Source organism: Rhinopithecus bieti, unplaced genomic scaffold (genome assembly GCF_001698545.2).
Source record: "Rhinopithecus bieti isolate Rb0 unplaced genomic scaffold, ASM169854v2 scaffold_23881, whole genome shotgun sequence".
Taxonomy (NCBI): domain Eukaryota; kingdom Metazoa; phylum Chordata; class Mammalia; order Primates; family Cercopithecidae; genus Rhinopithecus; species Rhinopithecus bieti.
This window is the reverse complement of record NW_016811421.1, coordinates 1085523-1102907: the sequence shown is the minus strand read 5'-3', so window position 1 is coordinate 1102907 and position 17385 is coordinate 1085523. Positions and strand designations below refer to the sequence as shown.

Below are 17385 nucleotides of genomic sequence, written 5' to 3'. Positions count from 1 at the left end.
TTGCCCAGTCTGGACTGCAGTGGCACAGTCTCGGCTCACTGCAGCCTCCATCTCCCGAGTTCAATCAATTCTCGTGCCTCAGCCTCCCGAGTACCTGGGATTATAGTTGTGCACCACTATGCCCAGCTAATTTTTGTATTTTTAGTAGAGGCAGGATTTTTCCATGTTGCCCAGGCTGATCTTGAACTCCTGGTCTCAAGTGATCCAACTGCCTCGGCCTTTCAAAGTGCTGGCATTACTGGCGTGGTTGAAACTCTCTCTTCCTTGCCTTTCACTATATTCTTTCGGTCAACAAATATTTATTGAATACTTAATAGTTGTCAGGCAATGTTGTGATTCCTCTCCCAACTCAACGATCCTGTTCCTCATCCCATTCACTCTCACTTCTGCCCCATAAATGGTGCAGGTCCACCAAGGTTCTGTCATTTATTTTATGATGTTCTCAATTCTGCACTCTGTGCCTTGATTTAGGAACACAATCCCTTACGTGAAACTTTTGAAGCCACATATGCTTCAAAATTCTGAATTTTTGGATTTTAGCAAAGTCATAGGTTGTAACAACCATATATTTTGTAACACTTTACACAGAAAGGGGCACACTCTTTAATCAAATCTATTAATATTTCTGCAATGAAATATATGAATGTTTACACAAAGCGAGATAGGGACTATGACTACTATAGTAGTATATGTAGACTGTATAACCCTCACTGCATTTTTTTCTTTTTTTTTTCTTTTTGAGACAGCATCTCACTCTGTCACCCAGGCTGGAGTACAGTGGCACAATCTCGGCTCACTGCAACCTCCATCTCCCGGGTTCAAGCAATTCTCCTGCCTTAGCCTCCTGAGTAGCTGGGACTACAGGCATCCACCGCCATGCCCGGCTAATTTTTGTATTTTTGGTAGAGATGGGGTTTCACTATACTGGCCAGGCTGGTCTCGAACTCCTGACCTTAGGTAATCTGCCCACCTCGGCCTCACTACAATTTTTTTTTTTTTGAGACGGAGTCTCGCTCTGTCGCCCAGGCCGGAGTGCAGTGGCCGGATCTCAGCTCACTGCAAGCTCCGCCTCCCGGGTTTACTCCATTCTCCTGCCTCAGCCTCCCGAGTAGCTGGGACTACAGGTGCCCGCCACCTCGCTCGGCTAGTTTTTTGTATTTTTTAGTAGAGACGGGGTTTCACCGTGTTAGCCAGGATGGTCTTGATCTCCTGACCTCGTGATCCGCCCGTCTCAGCCTCCCAAAGTCCTGGGATTACAGGCTTAAGCCATCGCCCCTGGCCCTCACTACAATTTTTACCAGGTGTTGCAGCTAAATGAGTTTTGTCTTAGAAAATGCTTTTCAAACCATTTTTTATTTTGAGATTGGAGATAAGGCATGATTTACCTCTTACCTTTTCTACTTTTCTAACTTTTTCAACTTTAAATATTTTAAGCAAATTTTGTCTTGAATCTGTCTGGTCCAAATACCTACTGGACATCTTTACTAAAGGACCTATCAAATACTTTAATTTGTACCAAAGCAAATGTATTGCCTTCTAACCCACTGATCTCTTTCTTGGTTGTTACTCTCTTTAACGCTTAGCATCATCACTGAATCCTATGAAATCCAACATAATATTTCTTGAACTCCTTGCCTCCTATCATTGTCACAGTTCTGATAATGGGTGCAGGCCTTCATTACCTCTCCTTTCAGTTTTGTGACTTCCTAAACTAGGCTGGATAGGCTAATTTATTCATGCACTAGGTTAGACATTGGCAAATACCAATAAGGCAGGCTTAACTTCAGGTTCCCCACTTATAAGGACCTCTTCTTAGTGGGGAAGGCTAATTAAAGGATTAAATAAATTAGAGAACATTGGTACAATGGGCTATTTTGGAACCATTAAAGACAATGAGATGACTCTATATGTCAATTGCCAAGACATATTAAGAAAAAATGCATGTTGCAGAAAAGTATATTGAGGTCCTATGAACAGATAGTTTGTCTATATAGAGAAAGTCCTGGAAAGCTATACACAAAAACATGCATATTAAATTAATACTTTTAAAAGACAACTTCACTTTAGAAAAAACAAAAGACAACCTCAAAATTCTATAAATTTAGTAATAATACTAGTTGATCACTCAGAGTATTTAACTCACCTTATGAAGAGATGCTTTCAGAGTTGTATTTAATTTTGTCACTTCTTCACTTCTTTTTTTTTTCATTTTAACCAAGTAGCCTGTTCTTTATTTTTTTTTGCAACTGAGTCTCTATAATACCAGAATTTATCCGTGTGCAACAATAAGTGTTGCCAACTGCAAAGACTCCTCTCTCTTTGACCAGTAGAAATCTAGAGCAATTCTGTTAATATCTAGTATAACTTTTTTTTTATTATTATACTTTAAGTTCTAGGGTACATGTGCATAATGTGCAGGTTTGTTACAATGTATACCTTTGGTCCATGATTGGTGTGCTGCACCCATCACTGATCGAGACCCATCAATTCGTCATTTATATCAGGTATAACTCCAATGCAATCCTCCCCCTCCCCCTTCCATGATAGGCTATCCATGATAAGGCTCCGTGTGTGGATGTTCCCCTTCCCCGGTCCAAGTTGATCTCATTGTTCAGTTCCACCAATGGTGAGAATATGCGGTGTTGGTTTTTCTGTTCTTGTGATAGTTTGCTAAGATGATGGTTTGCCAGCTGCATCCATGTCCCTACAAAGAGACCAAACTCATCCTTTTTTATGGCTGCATAATATTCATGGTGTATATGTGGCCACATTTTCTTATCCAGTCTGTCACAGATGGACATTTGGGTTGATTCCAAGTCTTTGATATTGTTGAATAGTGCCCGCAATAAACATATGTGGTGCATGTGTCTTTATACAGCATGGATTTATAATCCTTTTGGGTATATACCAGTAGTGGGATGGCTGGGTCATATGGTACATCTATTCTAGATCCTTGAGGAATCTGCCATACTGTTTTACCATAATGGTTGTTGAACTAGTTTACAATCCCACCAACAGTGTAAAAAGTGTTCCTAATTCCTCCACATCTCTCCAGCACCTGTTGTTCCTGACTTTTTAATGATTGCCATTCTAATGGTGGGGTGAGATTGGTTCTCCCATTGTGGGTTTTGATTTGCTCTCTCTGATGGACAGCGATGATGACCCATTTTTCATGTGTCTGTTGGCTTGTATGAAGGTCTTCTTTTGAGAAATATCTGTTCATATCCTTTCCCCACTTTTTGATGGGTTGTTTGTTTTTTCTTGTAAAATTTGTTTGAATTCTTTGGTAGATTACTGGATATTAAGCCCTTTGTCAGATGGAGTAGGATTGCAAAAATTTTTCTCCCATTCTGTAGGTGCCTGTTCACTCTGATGGTAAGTTTCTTTTGCTGTGCGAAGCTCTTTTAGTTTAATGAGATCCCATTTGTCAAATTTTGGGCTTTTGCTGCCGTTGATTTTGGTGTTTTAGACAGAAGTCTTGCCCATCGCTATATCTCTGAATGATACTACTACGGTTTTCTTCTAGGTTTTTATGTATTAGGTCTAACATTTAAGTTTAATCCACTTGAATTAATTTTCATATAAGGGAGTAAGGAAAGGATCCAGTTTCAGCTTCTACATTATGGCTAAGCCAATTTTCCAGCACCATTTATTAAATAGGGAATCCTTTCCCCATTTTCTTGTTTTTGTCAGGTTTCCTTTCCTTATTCCTTTCCTTACTCCTTTCCTTACTCCTTTCCTTACTTTCCTTTCCTTACTCCTTATACCCATCACAGGCCTGAAGGCCTAAGAGGAAAAAAAAATGGCTTCCTGTGCAGGGCCAGGTTTCCGCTGCGTGTTCGGCCTCGGAACTTGGTGCCCTGCATCCCAGATTTTCCAGCTCCAGACGTGGCTATAAAGGGCCAAGGTATAGCTTGGGCTGTTGCTTCCAAGGGTGCAAGCCCCAAGCCTTGGCAGCTTCCACGTGGTGTTGGGTCTGCAGTGCACAGAATTCAAGAGTTGAGGTTTGGGAACTTCCACCTAGATTTCACAGGATGTATGGAAATACCTGGATGTCCATGCAGAAGTCTGCTGCAGGGGCAGAGCCCTCATGGAGAACCTCTGCTAGGGTGTTGCATTAGGGAAATGTGGGATTGGAGCCCCCACAAAGAGTACCCACTGGGGCACTGCCTAATGGAGCTATGAGATGAGGGCTACCATCCTCCAGAACCCAGAATGGTAGCTCTGCTGACAGCTTGCACCCTGTGCCTGGAAAAGCCAAAGACACTCAGTGCCAGCCCATGAAGGAGCTGCCCAAGGCCATGAGAGCCCACCCCTTGCATCAGCATGCCCGTGATGTGAAACATTAAGTCAAAGGAGATTATTTTGGAGGTTTAATATTTAATGACTGCCCCACTGGATTTTGGACTTGCATGGGACCTGTAGCCCCTTTGTTTTGGTCAATTTCTCTCATTTGGAATGGGAGCATTTATCCAATGCCTGTACCACCATTGTATTTAGAAAGTAACTAACTCGCTTTTGATTGTACAGGCTCATAGGTGGAAAGGACTTGCACTTGCCTTATCTCAGATAAGACTTTGGACTGTGGACTTTTGAGTTAATGCTGAAATGAGTTAAGGCATGGGGGGGCTATTGAGAGGGAAGGCATGATTGGTTTTGAAATGTGAAAAGACATGAGATTTGAGAGGGGCCAGGGGCAGAATGATATGGCTTGCTCTGTATCCCCAACCAAATCTCATCTTGAATTGTAGTACCCGTTATCCCCATTTGTCAAGGGAGAGACCAGGTGGAGATAACTAACTACATCATAGAGCGGTTCTCCCATTCTGTTCTCATGATAGTGAGTGAGTTCACAATGAGATCTGCTGGCTTTTTTTTTTTTTTTTTTTGAGACGAATTCTTGCTCTGTCAGTAAGCGGGATCTCAGCTTACTGTAACCTCTGCCTCCTGGGTTCAAGCAATTCTCCTGCCTCAGCCTCTGGAGTAGCTGGGACTACAGGCATGCACCACCATGCCCAGGTTTTTGTATTTTTTTGTAGAGATGGGGCTTTGCCATGTTGGGCAGGCTGTTCTCGAATGTCTGACCATAAATGATCCACCCACCTCGGCCTCCCAAAGTGCTGGGATTACAGGTGTGAGCCTCTGTGCTCAGCTGATCTGATGGTTTTATAAGGCAGTTTTCCCTGGTCTTGCTCTCTCTGTCTCTCTCTCTCTGCCTTGTGAAGGTGCCTGCTTCCCCTTCCACCATGATTGTAAGTTTCCTGAGGCCTCCCCAGTCATGTGGAATTGTGAGTCAATTAAGCCTCCTTTGTTTATAAATTACCCATTCTCGGGGAGTATCTTTATAGCAGTGTGAAAATGGACTAATGCAGACTCCTTTGGCATTCAAGACAACATTGTTATTGAGACTGGCTGATGTCTCTCCTAATTTTCAACTAGTCTCTGAATGGGAATACGTTTGAGAAATGAACCATTAGACAATTTCATTATTGTGTGAACCTCACACAGCATACTTTCGCAAACTTAGATGATACATCCTATTGCTCCTAGGCTACAAAGCTATACAGCATGTTGTTGTACTGAAGACTTTGTGCAGTTTTAATAGAATGGTCAGTATTTGTATATCTAACTGTAGAAAAGATACAGTAAAAATATGGTATAGCCCAGGCACAGTGACTCATGCCTGTAATCCTAGCATTTTGGGAGGCCGAGGTGGACAGATCACTTGAGGTCAGGGGTTTGATACCAGCTTGGCCAACATGATGAAACCCCATCTCTACTAAAAATACAAAAATTAGCCAGTCTCAATGGTGGACAACTGTAATCCCAGCTACTCAGGAGGCTGAGGCAAGAGAATCTCTTGAACCTGGGGGGCAGAGGTTGCAATGAGCCAAGATCATGCCACTGTACTCCAGTCTGGGTGACAGAGCAAGGCTTCATCTCAAAAAACAAAAAACAAATTACAGTACAGAAGATTAAAAAATGAGTTCTAGACCAGACCGGGTAACATAATGAGATCCCATCTCTACCAAAAAACACAAAAATTCACTGGATGTAATGGTGTGTACCTGTAGTCCTAGCTTCTTAGGAGGCTGAGGTGGGAGGCACACTCCTGCCTGAGTAACAGAGCAAGGCCCTGTATTTAAAACAAAAAAAAAAGATACACCTATATAGGGCACTGACCATAAATTGTGCTTGCAGACTGAAAGCTGCTTCCAGGTGTGAGTGAGTGGTGACTTCCAGGTGTGAGTGAGTGGTGAGTAATGTGAGGACCTAGGACATTACTGGACCCTACTGTAGACTTTACATACTTAGGTCACACTAAATTTATAAAATATATTTTCTTTCTTCAATAATAAATTAACCCTCGCTTATTGTAGCTTTTTTACTTTATGCACTTTTAATTTTTTTTTAACTTTTCTTTTTTGGATGGGGTCTTGCTGCATCGTGCAGGCTGAAGTACACAGCAGCATGACTATTGCTCACTGCAGCTTCGAACTCCTGCGTTCGAGCTATCCTGCCACTTTAGCCTCCCAAGTAGCTGGGGCTATAGGCATGCACCACTACACACAGAACATAGAAAAGGTACGGTAGGCCAGGTGCGGTGGCTCATGCCTGTAATCCTGGCTATTTGGGAGGCCAAGGCAGGCAGATCACGAGGTCAAGAGATCGAGACCATCCTGGCCAACCAACATGGTGAAACCCTGTCTCTACTAAAAATACAAAAATTAGTTGGGCATAGTGACACATGTCTGTAGTCCCAGCTACTTGGGAGACTGAGGCAGGAGAATCACTTGAACCCGGGAGGCAGAGGTTGCAGTGAGCTGAGATCGTGCCACTGCACTCCAGCCCAGGTGACAGAGCAATGCTCCATCTCAAAAAAATAAGCAAATAAATAAAAAAGGTAAATTTTCTAAAAACATTTTCACTCTTTTGAATAACACTTAGCTTAAAACACACTGTACAGCTGAACAAAATATTTTCTTTGTATTCTTATGAACTTTTTTTTATTTTCAAAATTAAATTTTCTTTTTACATTTTAACTATTTTGTTAAAAACTAAAACACAAGCACACATACTAGCCTAGGCCTACACAGGGTCACGATCATCAATATCACTGTCTTCTACCTCCATATGTTGTCCCAGTGGAAGTTCTTCAAGGGCCATAACATGCAAGGAACTGTCATCTCCTATAATAAGGCCTTCTTTGGGAAGACCTCCTGAAGGACTCTCCTGAGGCTGTTTACAGTTACCTTTTTTCCTGTAAGTAGGGGTATAGTTTAAAATAATGATAAATAGTAAACACATAGCCAATAACATGGTATTTTATCAAGTACTATGTACCATACATAATTCTATGTGTAATACTTTAATATGCAGCCTACTGTGCTGCTTGTTCACACCAGCATCACCACAAACATGTGAGTAATGCATTGTGCTAAGACGTTATCATGCTTTTGTCTTTAGGCGACAGGAATTTTTCAGTTCCATTATGATCTTATGGGACCACCATCATATATGCAGTCTGTCATTGACCAAAGTCATTATACAGCGTATAACTGTACAACTATCTTCATTTCACGTAATAGAATGCTTTACCGTAAGTGGTTATGGCAATGTCCTCAAGTAATGAGCAGAGTATTTTTGGATGACAGAAGTTGAAATTTAAGATTATACTAATTAAAACTAAATATTTTTGGTATATAGTAATCTATATGGATTTAGAATTATTTTATTTCCTTATTCAAGACAATGGGTCAAGCCATAAAACCTAACTGGCCACACAGGTCATCAGTTATTCTATACTACCTTATTCCAAACCTGCCACATCTTCCCTGCTCACCTCCAACATGGTGCTAGGGAGAAATTCCATACTAAAGATAATGACAGTTGAAAAGAAGAAAAAAAGAATAAAAAAGTCAAATGATTCCATCAACTCTTTCAATGACCATATATTCCTTGTTTGGAATTTAGTAAATGTTTTAAAACCCAGGAAGGCCGGGCATGTAATCCCAACACTTTGGGAGGCTAAGGCCGTAGGATTGCTTGAGGCTAGGCGTTTGAGTCCAGCCTGGGAAACACAGTGAGACCTCATCTCTAGACAGAAATTTAGGAAAACCTAGCTGTGTGTGGTAGCGCCCACCTGTAGTCTGAGCTACTCGGGAGGCTGAGCCCAGAAGTTCAAGGCTGCAGTGAGCCATGATTGTACCACTGTATTGCAGCCTGGGCAACAGAGTGAGATCCTGTCTCTACAAAAACAAAACCAAACCAAGCCAGAAAAAGAGATACTTCACAAATTACAGAAGATGTAAGATTCTGTTTGCCTTTTCTTGAGATGGAGTTTCGCTCTTGTTGCCCAGGCTGGAGTACAATGGCACGATCTCGGCTCACTGCAACCTCTGCCTCCTGGGTTCAAGCGATTCTCCTGTCTCAGTCTCCTGAGTAGCTGAGATTACAGGTGCCTGCCGCCACGCCCAGCTAATTTTTGTATTTTTAATAGAGATGGGGTTTCATTATATTGGTGAGGCTGGTCTCGAAATCCTGACCTTAGGTGATCCACCCGCCTTGGCTTTGCAAAGTATTGGGATTACAGGAGTAAGCTACTGCACCCAGTCTCTGTTTGCCTTTTTAATATCATCTAATTCATTTTATAAGTAGAGTATCAAGGAAATAATTATCATGGTATAGTTTGGGAAAAGGTGAGTAAATCCTTAACACTGCTGACCCAAGGTTTTATTTGGTAGGTCTAAATCTTGACCTTACAGCTATGAAATTTCAAGTTTGTGCTTGAATACACGACTAAAACAATGAAAATGAAAAGACCAATAGTATGTACCATTTTAGTTTTTATTAATAAAATAGAAACCTAAACTCAGACAACTGCTTTATTCTTGCATCTAATCTGACCATATATTGGAGTAGCAATTCTTTATAAAAGGACTTAGGTGAGAACTGTCAATATATCAGTTCCATCAAAACTCTAGGTTGGAATATCTTAAAAGAGTAAGTTAAATATGAGAAAGCACAGAAATCTCTCCCTCAAACAAGAGGGGCTTCCTTTAATAGTCTTTAATATAGCTCATTTGCAATTGTATGAAAATCCATCACGATCAATCATTTTGCACAATCCCTAAAGGATAAAACTGAGGGAACTCATGGATAATTTTCACAGCTTCATTGTAAAGTCCAAGATCTGAAAGAAACATTTAAGCAAACATTTAATCTACAGTGGAAAGTTGTAACATCAATTATTATCTAAGATATTTTTACCTATTTCCTTTTTCTTACCCTTTTGGAAGTGAATTTCTAGAAATGGAGATATGGATTATGGATTCTTGTATTTAACTGTGATGCCAAAAAAAAAAAAAAGACATGGGAGTACCATCCATTTTGATGTTCATTATACAGGCAGTTTCTGCCTGGTAGTGTTTGGGTGTTATGCATTATTCAGTTCCTTCAATTCATATATTACAACAAAAAAACTAATACTATTTTGTTATATTAAAATATTATCTTTCGACAAATATTAATTAATCTTTACTGAGTTTCTTACATATATAAGCACTACTTAAAAGCAGGTCAAAACAAAATGTACCCCCATTTTCCTTTAGGATCACAAAATTCCATAGAAATTGAAAATATAGCAGTACTAAATCTCTAGACCAATATATATCAAATTAAAAATAAAAAGTTTTCCTGCTAATTACATAAAACCAGTCAATACTAGAATGCTTTATTTACCAAAAGGATGATTATCTTCTTTAAATTGGACATAAGATGTACACAAGATGGTGGCCTTGGCGGTTACTTTTCCAACCACTTCCATAATTCCAGAGATTTCTTCATCAAGCTAAGACACAGAACAAGACATCAATTTGGTGTTATCACATTTTCAGTTGACAATTAATTTGGAAAACTGTTACACAGGTTACTAATCTTTCACTTCAAGTAACAAAGTAATTTTAAAAATTACCAATGCAAAAGTTAAAATGTAACTTGTTAACAAATGTTTGAGTACTTAACTGTCAGCATGTTAACATTCCTGTTACATTTAGTAGTAGCTTCAAGTCCAAAGCTACAATTCAAGTTAAAGCCAAAATCACTATTGAAAATGTCCAGCATTTCTATAAGCAGTAATTTCCTATGAGAGGAATCTTCTATAATCTGTATTTCACAATGTGTTCTGTATACATTAACCAAATAGCATATGGATTTGTCTTGACAAAATGCCAAAACAAGTTTTAAGTATGTTAAACATAAAATGCAAAATAAATAAGTAAAAACTGAAATATATGAACAAAAATAGAAAATAAGATTTAAAACTCTTGAGGGGCTGGTCGAGGCAGGAGGATTGCCTGAGACCAAGAGTTCAAGACCAGCCTGAGCAACATAGGAAGACTCCATCTCTACGAAAAACAAAACAAAACAAAAATTAGCCAGGCATGGTTGAGCATGCCTGTAGTCCCAGCTACTGGGGAGGCTAAGATGGGAGCAACTTGATCTCGGGAGGCTAAGGCTGCAGTGAGCTACAATGGTGGCACTGCATTCCACCTGGGGCAACAGAGTGAGACCCTGTCTCAAAATAAAAAACAAAAACAAAACAAAAAATCTCTTGAGGAAGAAAAAAGCAATTTAAATTTTTCTTATGTGATTTTATGGTCTTTCATAAGGAATGAGAATTGTTATCCAGTATTTATGGGATATGTTCAAAATCATGAAACCCAAAAAATCATTGGTTAAAAATGTAAAAGGAAATATAATGAGAGAATAGTACAAGAATTTAATTTTAGAGCCAGGGACATTTTACCAGCTCATTCTTTTTAAATTCATTCCAAAAAATTAGAAACATCGGCAACAAACCAAATCCAGATGAATTAACTATAATATATATGAGACTTATTAATATTTAAACATACGGGTTCCGTCAACTCGATGGTTCCATTTTTTCCTTCTCCATCTGAAAGAATAAACATTTTTCCAGTGGGATGAATCTAAAAACGAAACATAAGATTAAAATCTCACTGAAACGACAACAAAAAAGTTTGACAAAAGATGAGTACATTGATCCTTAGTTGAGCACAAATCAACTGTTTTTTGAACAATTTATTTGTTCTATTCATTCAGTTTATTCAACTTATTAGTTCAAATTATAATCTTATGTTACCAAATCTCTTCATGGAACACAGTTAATTTTGAATCTCAGATAAACAAGGATTTTTTTTTTTTGTAGTGTGTAAGTAGGTTCTGTATTTGCTAAATATGGCAACCCTATTCTAATAACAGATCAAAGGAAGCCCACCCTATCGAAAAGTGAAAGCTGCTGGCACTCATGATTTAGCACATACCCCATGGAGGGTATGTTTTAAAAATCAGGCATGATGAAGTAAAAGGAGAACTGGTTGCTAGAATATCTGTGTCCTACTCCTGAGAAGCAGCTGTAAAGAGCGCTGTCAGATCGCGTTTGAATGCTACCTTCGCCACTTGCTGAGTTTCTGAGCATTTTAGTCAACCACCTACCACTCATACTCAGTCTCCCTACTTGGGAAGTCATTCCAACACTCATTTAAGGAGAAGGAAGTGTGGATGAAATGAGCTACTAAATAAGTCTTTATATAACGGTTTTCTTTTCCTCAGCTTTTCAGGTCACTGATTCCAAGACTTTGGGCCTGTTTCTCACCTGTAGAATGAGGGAACTTCACTGTAATAGTGGGGTTAGATAACTCGCTACTACGGGACCCAAAGCGGACAGTCAAGGCATGTTTTACAGAGAAGCGATTACGAGGAAAGGAGGTTTGCAAAAAGAAGTAATTTCAGAAGAGAAGGAAACCAGCGGATTAGTTTTGTCGGCGTCCATCACGTCTGAGTAAACTAAGAAATCTGAAGGTAGATATGGGAGTCGTGTTTATAATTTCCTTTATGTAAGCACGGCCAGAACGGAGGCGACGGGCACTGTAATTTAGAACGCAGAGCATCTGAAAACACCTTGTTTCCGTGTCACAAAAGAGGCGCCAAAATGGGGCTACAACGGCTAAAGAATTTCCAAAAAGTCTCCTTTTGCAAAATACAGGATTCGGGAGCGCAGTGATCTGAGGCTTACCGTCCTTTTTCATCCCCCGTTATCCACTCAGAATTCGCCACCAAGGCGGTCACGGGGTCCCTCCCTCCAGCTACGGACAGGGGAGCCCATGACTGCGAACCCGCATACCTTTTCCAGCCTCCCTACGAAGCAGACAGGCTTGTCGATGAACTGAGCTAGCATGCCGGCGTTGATGCGCGACCTCGGTAACTCCATCGTGTCCACCATGATTATGGTCCAAGATTTCAGCTGGCGGGAAACCCACGGACTACTGAAACTGTGCGCCCCGCGGGTGTCTATGGGGCAGATTTCCCGGCACCAATCAGCGAAGACTAGCCCTCCAGCTTCGCCAATTAAATGCGCGGAAACCTAAATCGCAATCGCGCTGTCTCTGAAAGGGGTGGAGAAGGGGCGGGATGCGTCCGGAAGTGGAGACTGGCTGCTTAGTGACGCACGGCGTCCTGGAAGTTGCCTGATACAGGGCGAGAGGCAGTGGAGGCGGGGCTTGGATAGGGGCGGAACCTGAGGCTACTCTTCTGCGATCACAGGATTCTCGGCGGTGACTTGACCCCGGAAGTGGGGTGTGGAGCTCCGGTGCCGGTGCGGCGGGGGACTGCGGCGCGTGCCTCAGGTACCTCTTCTCGCGGGAGGCGCCGCAGCCTTACTATTACCCCATTCTTCCCGCGGACAGAGTCAAAAGAGCTAGGCGGGATTTCGGTACCAGCTGCTGCCGCGGTGCTGTGGGTGCTGCGTACCAGCTGTTACTGTTGCCCCGCCTTCCCTCTTCCCGGTTCTGCGTGGGAGGCGCGGGAGTTTTGCTGAATGCTATGTGGTGTGGCGTCGGGGTTGTGATACCCGCCCCCTTGGAGATGGGGAGAGGGGTCATCAGTGCTCTTGATCACTTTCTTCGGGCTTTTGCCACTTGTTGACTGAGGGTCGATTTACTCCCTTCGCTGCGTCACTCTACTTTTTCCAGTTTCTCCACCTGTAAGAAGAGAGTGACTCGATTACTTCTAAGACGTTTTTTAGCCCAACCTGGCCATACTGCGGAGGTGCCGGTTCTCTCACCCCGCTACCTCCTCCGTGTTGGCAGCCAATAGAAGCACTTAAGGATGGGTAACGGAGAAGGACTACTGGCCACTACCAGATGAGACAAGCTTAAATCGTTGTAGACCCCGAGTTAGTGTTCCCCGAGCTAAGGTTCCCCCTTGTGAGGCGTATTTTCCCCATCGGCAAAACGAAGGGTTAGGCGGAATGATTTGCAAGGTCCCAGTTGACTCTAACTTTTGGCCCTATGTTTGACTCAACAGTTTAAACCCCCTCAGCAGTCTTTCTGTCGTTGCCCTCCACACTGCGAGACTCTGGAGGGCGATCTGGAGGTCTGGAAGATAACCGATTCCTGGGAGATTGGGGTTAGTCTCCAATCTGTCCCTGGCTCATCTTGTGACCCGAAGCCGGTGGCCTTGCCAGGAATATTCTAGAATGAATGCGCATAAAAATACCTTCAAACGGTACTGTGGAAATTGGACAGAAGTTTTAATTGGGTATTATAACTTTGTGGAAACTGAGTGTGAATTTGCCCAAAGTTACAGAATTGTCATCGTTCAAATTCCCTTAAGCAAAAAAGATCCGATTTGAGACTTGATGTGGCAATTTAAGATTGGAATCTCATGTACGATAATTAAATGATAGTCTCCCTTAGTGTTTACTTAGCACTTAATAGGTTTGTCTTAGTTTTACTAACAGTAGTTTAAAGGATTTCATTAAACAGATGTAGAATGTGTGTCAGTGGTGTATAAAAAAGTTGTGGTTGTATTGGTACAAGTCAATAAAGTCCATTTTGTATTAAAGCTTTAAGTCTTTTGTACTTTAGCATTGTTTTGCAAAGCAAGTTGATGTGCATTATATAGGGGAGAGTACACACATGAATGTCTTTAATAGCATTTTTTTTTTTTAGGCAAGATCTTGCTCTGTCACCCAGACTGGAGTGCAGTGGCATGCTCATAGCTCACTGTAGCCTTTAACTCCTAGGCTTAAGCGATCCTCTCACCTCAGCCTGCAAGTAGCTGGGACTATAAGCACATACCACCACACCCAGCTAATAAATACATATATATATATTTTTTGTACAGATGGGGCCTCGCCATGTTGACCAAGCTTATCTCAAACTCCTGGGCTCAAGCGATCCCTCCCTCCCCTCTCTCTCTCCCGAAGTACTGGGATTACAGGTGTGAGCCTTGGTACGCACCCTGTAATAGCGATTTTTTTTTTGAAGAGCAGTCCTGAGAGTACCAGATGTTAATGTCATTGTTTACTTGCAGTGAAAACGACCACTTTTAAGCAAAGGCTTTCTTTTAAAACAGGGAGATGAGCAAGAAGATAATTTAAAAGTTTTTTTTGCATATTTTTGAGTCACTTAAAATATTACAAAATATATGATGTACAGAGAAAAGTATAGCTAGCCGATTTGCGTAGTTTTGAGAGAAATGAAGTGAATCCATAGGGCCTGTCATTCAGCTGAAGAAATGGAACTTTACCAGTTACCAGTAAATTTTACCAGTTTGCACTTCCCCAGTTAAGCCCTTCTTGCTACAGCCTTAAGTAAACACTATCTTGAAATTTGTGTTAAGCTTCCTAAGCCTTTCTACATAGTTTTATTACACATGCAAGCATTTCTAAATGGTATGTTGTTTAATATTGCCAATCTTTGACTTTTATATAAATAGAAACGTATATATCTTCTGACTTGTTTCTTTTGTTTGTTTTTGAGATTCGCCTATATTGATGAATGTATGTAGAGCATATTTTTATTTTGTTACAGGTAGGCATGAGCGGGGCAGTAGTGGGCTGAGCCCCAACCCACTAGAAATGTCGGGTGATGGTTTGGCAGTTATCGAATTTGCTTCTCTAAAAATGACAATTCGGCAGCGCCAGGGAGAGGCCATTTCCTGATGGTCCACACCTGTTATCAAAATGTTAATTGAATGTAGACCCGAGGGAGAAACAGCTTCCTGGGCATGCATATTAAGAGACAAAGATGGTAAAGTATGAAAGTATGATCTTCCAGGTACACTCCACCGGAAAAAAGGAAGAAAGCCTCAGATGGGCGTGCGTGTAACTTCCTAAAAACACTTCCCAAGGCTAAGGAGGGCTCTGTGCCTGCGGGCAGCCTATCCTAAGGGAAGAACCATGGGAAAGCTAAGGAGGGCTCTGTGCCTGCGGGCAGCCTATCCTAAGGGAAGAACCATGGGAAAGCTAAGGAGGGCTCTGTGCCTGCGGGCAGCCTATCCTAAGGGAAGAACCATGGGAAAGAGACAAACTTATAAAACTCCTAGCATTGGGCCCGGCGCAGTGGCTCACACCTGTAATCCCAGAACTTTGGGAGGCCGAGGCGGGTAGATCACCTCAGATCTGAAGTTCAAGACCAACCTGGTCAACATGGTGAAACCCTGTCTCTACTAAATACACAAAAAATTAGCCGGGCGTGGTGGCGGGCACCTGTAGTCCCAGCTACTCGGGAGGCTGAGGCAGGAGAATGGCGTGAACCCGGGAGGCGGAACTTGCAGTGAGCCGAGATCATGCCACTGCACTCCAGTCTGGGCCGCAGAGCGAGACTCCGTCTCAAAAAAATAAAAAAAAAAAAAGTTAGGATCAACTGTTAAGTGGGATACTTGACCTTCTCTCTTTAACCTTCACATTCCTGCTTATGTTTCTAACAAGCACACCCTTTTTTCTTTCCTGTTTTAATGCCTTTTTAAGTAAACTTCCATTCCTGCTCTGGAACTTGCCAAGGTCTCTTTTTCTGCTTTATGCCCCTCAGTCAAATTTTTCTTCTGAGGAGGCAAGGACTGAAATTGCTACTGACCCGTAAGGATAGGCCACCGGTAAGTTGGGGTAACTTGGATTTCTGCCACTAGAATTAAAAAAATGATTTCCCCAAATGGTGGTACCAGTTTACCATCTTACCTGGACTATAAGAGAGTTACAGTTATCGTATATTCTTGGCAACCCTTGAAGTTTTTTCCCCCAATTTGATGGATATGAAATGTTTTTTTGTCGTGACCCTAATTTGCATTCCCTGATTACTGATAAGGTTGAACATCTTTTCAGATTTTTATTGGCTATTTATGTTTGTCTTTTATTCCTTGATTTTTCTTTTTCTTACTGACTTTTAACAGCTTTGTATGAGTGGGATATTGTAATGGTACAAGTGTTGTCCGTTTTTGACCTGTCTTTCCATTTCCTTCCTTCATTCTGTCCTTTTTTTTTTTTTTAAGTAGAAAGACCTCTTTTAATACAGTTAAACCTTTTCCCCTTAAGTTTAATGTAGGAGAAAAGTCCATTAAAATCTCACTTACGAATTCTTTCATACATACTCTTAAAGGTATTTTATTTTCCTAAAGTTTTAGAGTTTTCCTTTCATATTTAATAGTCCATCATCTAGAATTCACTTTTCATGTATTTTGTCAGATAGGTTTTCAATCTCTTTGTTTTGTTTTAATTTCAATTGTCCTAATGTGATTTGACTGTATCACCTTTTTGCCACTGACCTTCACTTGTCACCTTAAGTTTACAGATATGTGTGGAGTCAATTCTGTTCTATGGATCTATTTTTCTGTCCCTGAACCACAACCTATTTTCTTTAATAGTGTAGCCTTATCATAACTTTTGATGTCTGGGGCTGTGTTCCCAGGAATGTCTTGGTTATTTTTATCTCTTTGCTGTTCCATATAGAATGTAGCTTACGAATTTCCATGAAAAACTGTGTTGGAATTTGGATCAAAACTGCATTGAATCCTTGGAAGTATTTCAGGAAAAGTAACAGCTGAATGTCAACTTTACTATTCTTGAGCCATTTTGGTCCCTTAAAATCTTTCCAAAAAGTCTCATACTTTTCTACATAAAAATTTTGACTTTTAGCTTAGATTTATTCCTAGATACCTTTTTTGTGTTGCTATTATGAATGGTATCATATTTTAAATTAAAGATTTTAACTGATTGTTTTAGTATATAGAAATGCCGTTTTAAGAATTTTCTATCAGTTTTTTTGGAATTTTCTGTTCATATTTGAATAATTATAGTTTTGTTTCTTAAGCATTCTTACATATTTTATGTATTTTTCTTACCTTTTGCCTGGGATAGAGCCTTCAGTACCATTTTGAATAGAAAGTGTTTAAGTCAAGATGGAGTCTGGCTGCATAAACAAAAGTATCTTTAATGCACAAATGCTTATTCTTACATGTGAAAGAAGTCCACAGCTGTGCAACTTAGTACTTATGTGGTATTGCCACTAAGACTCAGGGCCCCAG

General features: G+C 40.9%; 2 protein-coding genes across 3 annotated transcripts in view; one reads left to right on the top strand and one right to left on the bottom strand.

Moving 5' to 3' along the window:
- Positions 1-8832: 8832 nt before the first annotated feature.
- RPA3 (replication protein A3) lies at positions 8833-12565 on the bottom strand. The gene is made up of 4 exons (XM_017893879.1): positions 12206-12565; positions 10917-10991; positions 9742-9850; positions 8833-9193 (listed from the first exon to the last, which is right to left on the bottom strand). The coding sequence occupies exons 1-4, from the start codon at positions 12302-12304 to the stop codon at positions 9111-9113; spliced, it is 366 nt and encodes a 121-aa protein (XP_017749368.1). The 5' UTR covers positions 12305-12565; the 3' UTR covers positions 8833-9110.
- Positions 12566-12591: 26 nt separating this feature from the next.
- Positions 12592-17385, top strand: part of UMAD1 (UBAP1-MVB12-associated (UMA) domain containing 1) — a 247701-nt gene continuing 242907 nt past the window's right edge. The window contains exons 1-2 of one of the 2 annotated variants that reach the window (XM_017893878.1): positions 12592-12707; positions 13387-13587. The gene's annotated coding sequence lies outside the window, so the exon portion shown is untranslated. The remainder of the gene's footprint in view (positions 12708-13386; positions 13588-17385) is intronic. The other variant, XM_017893877.1, reaches the window with a different exon arrangement.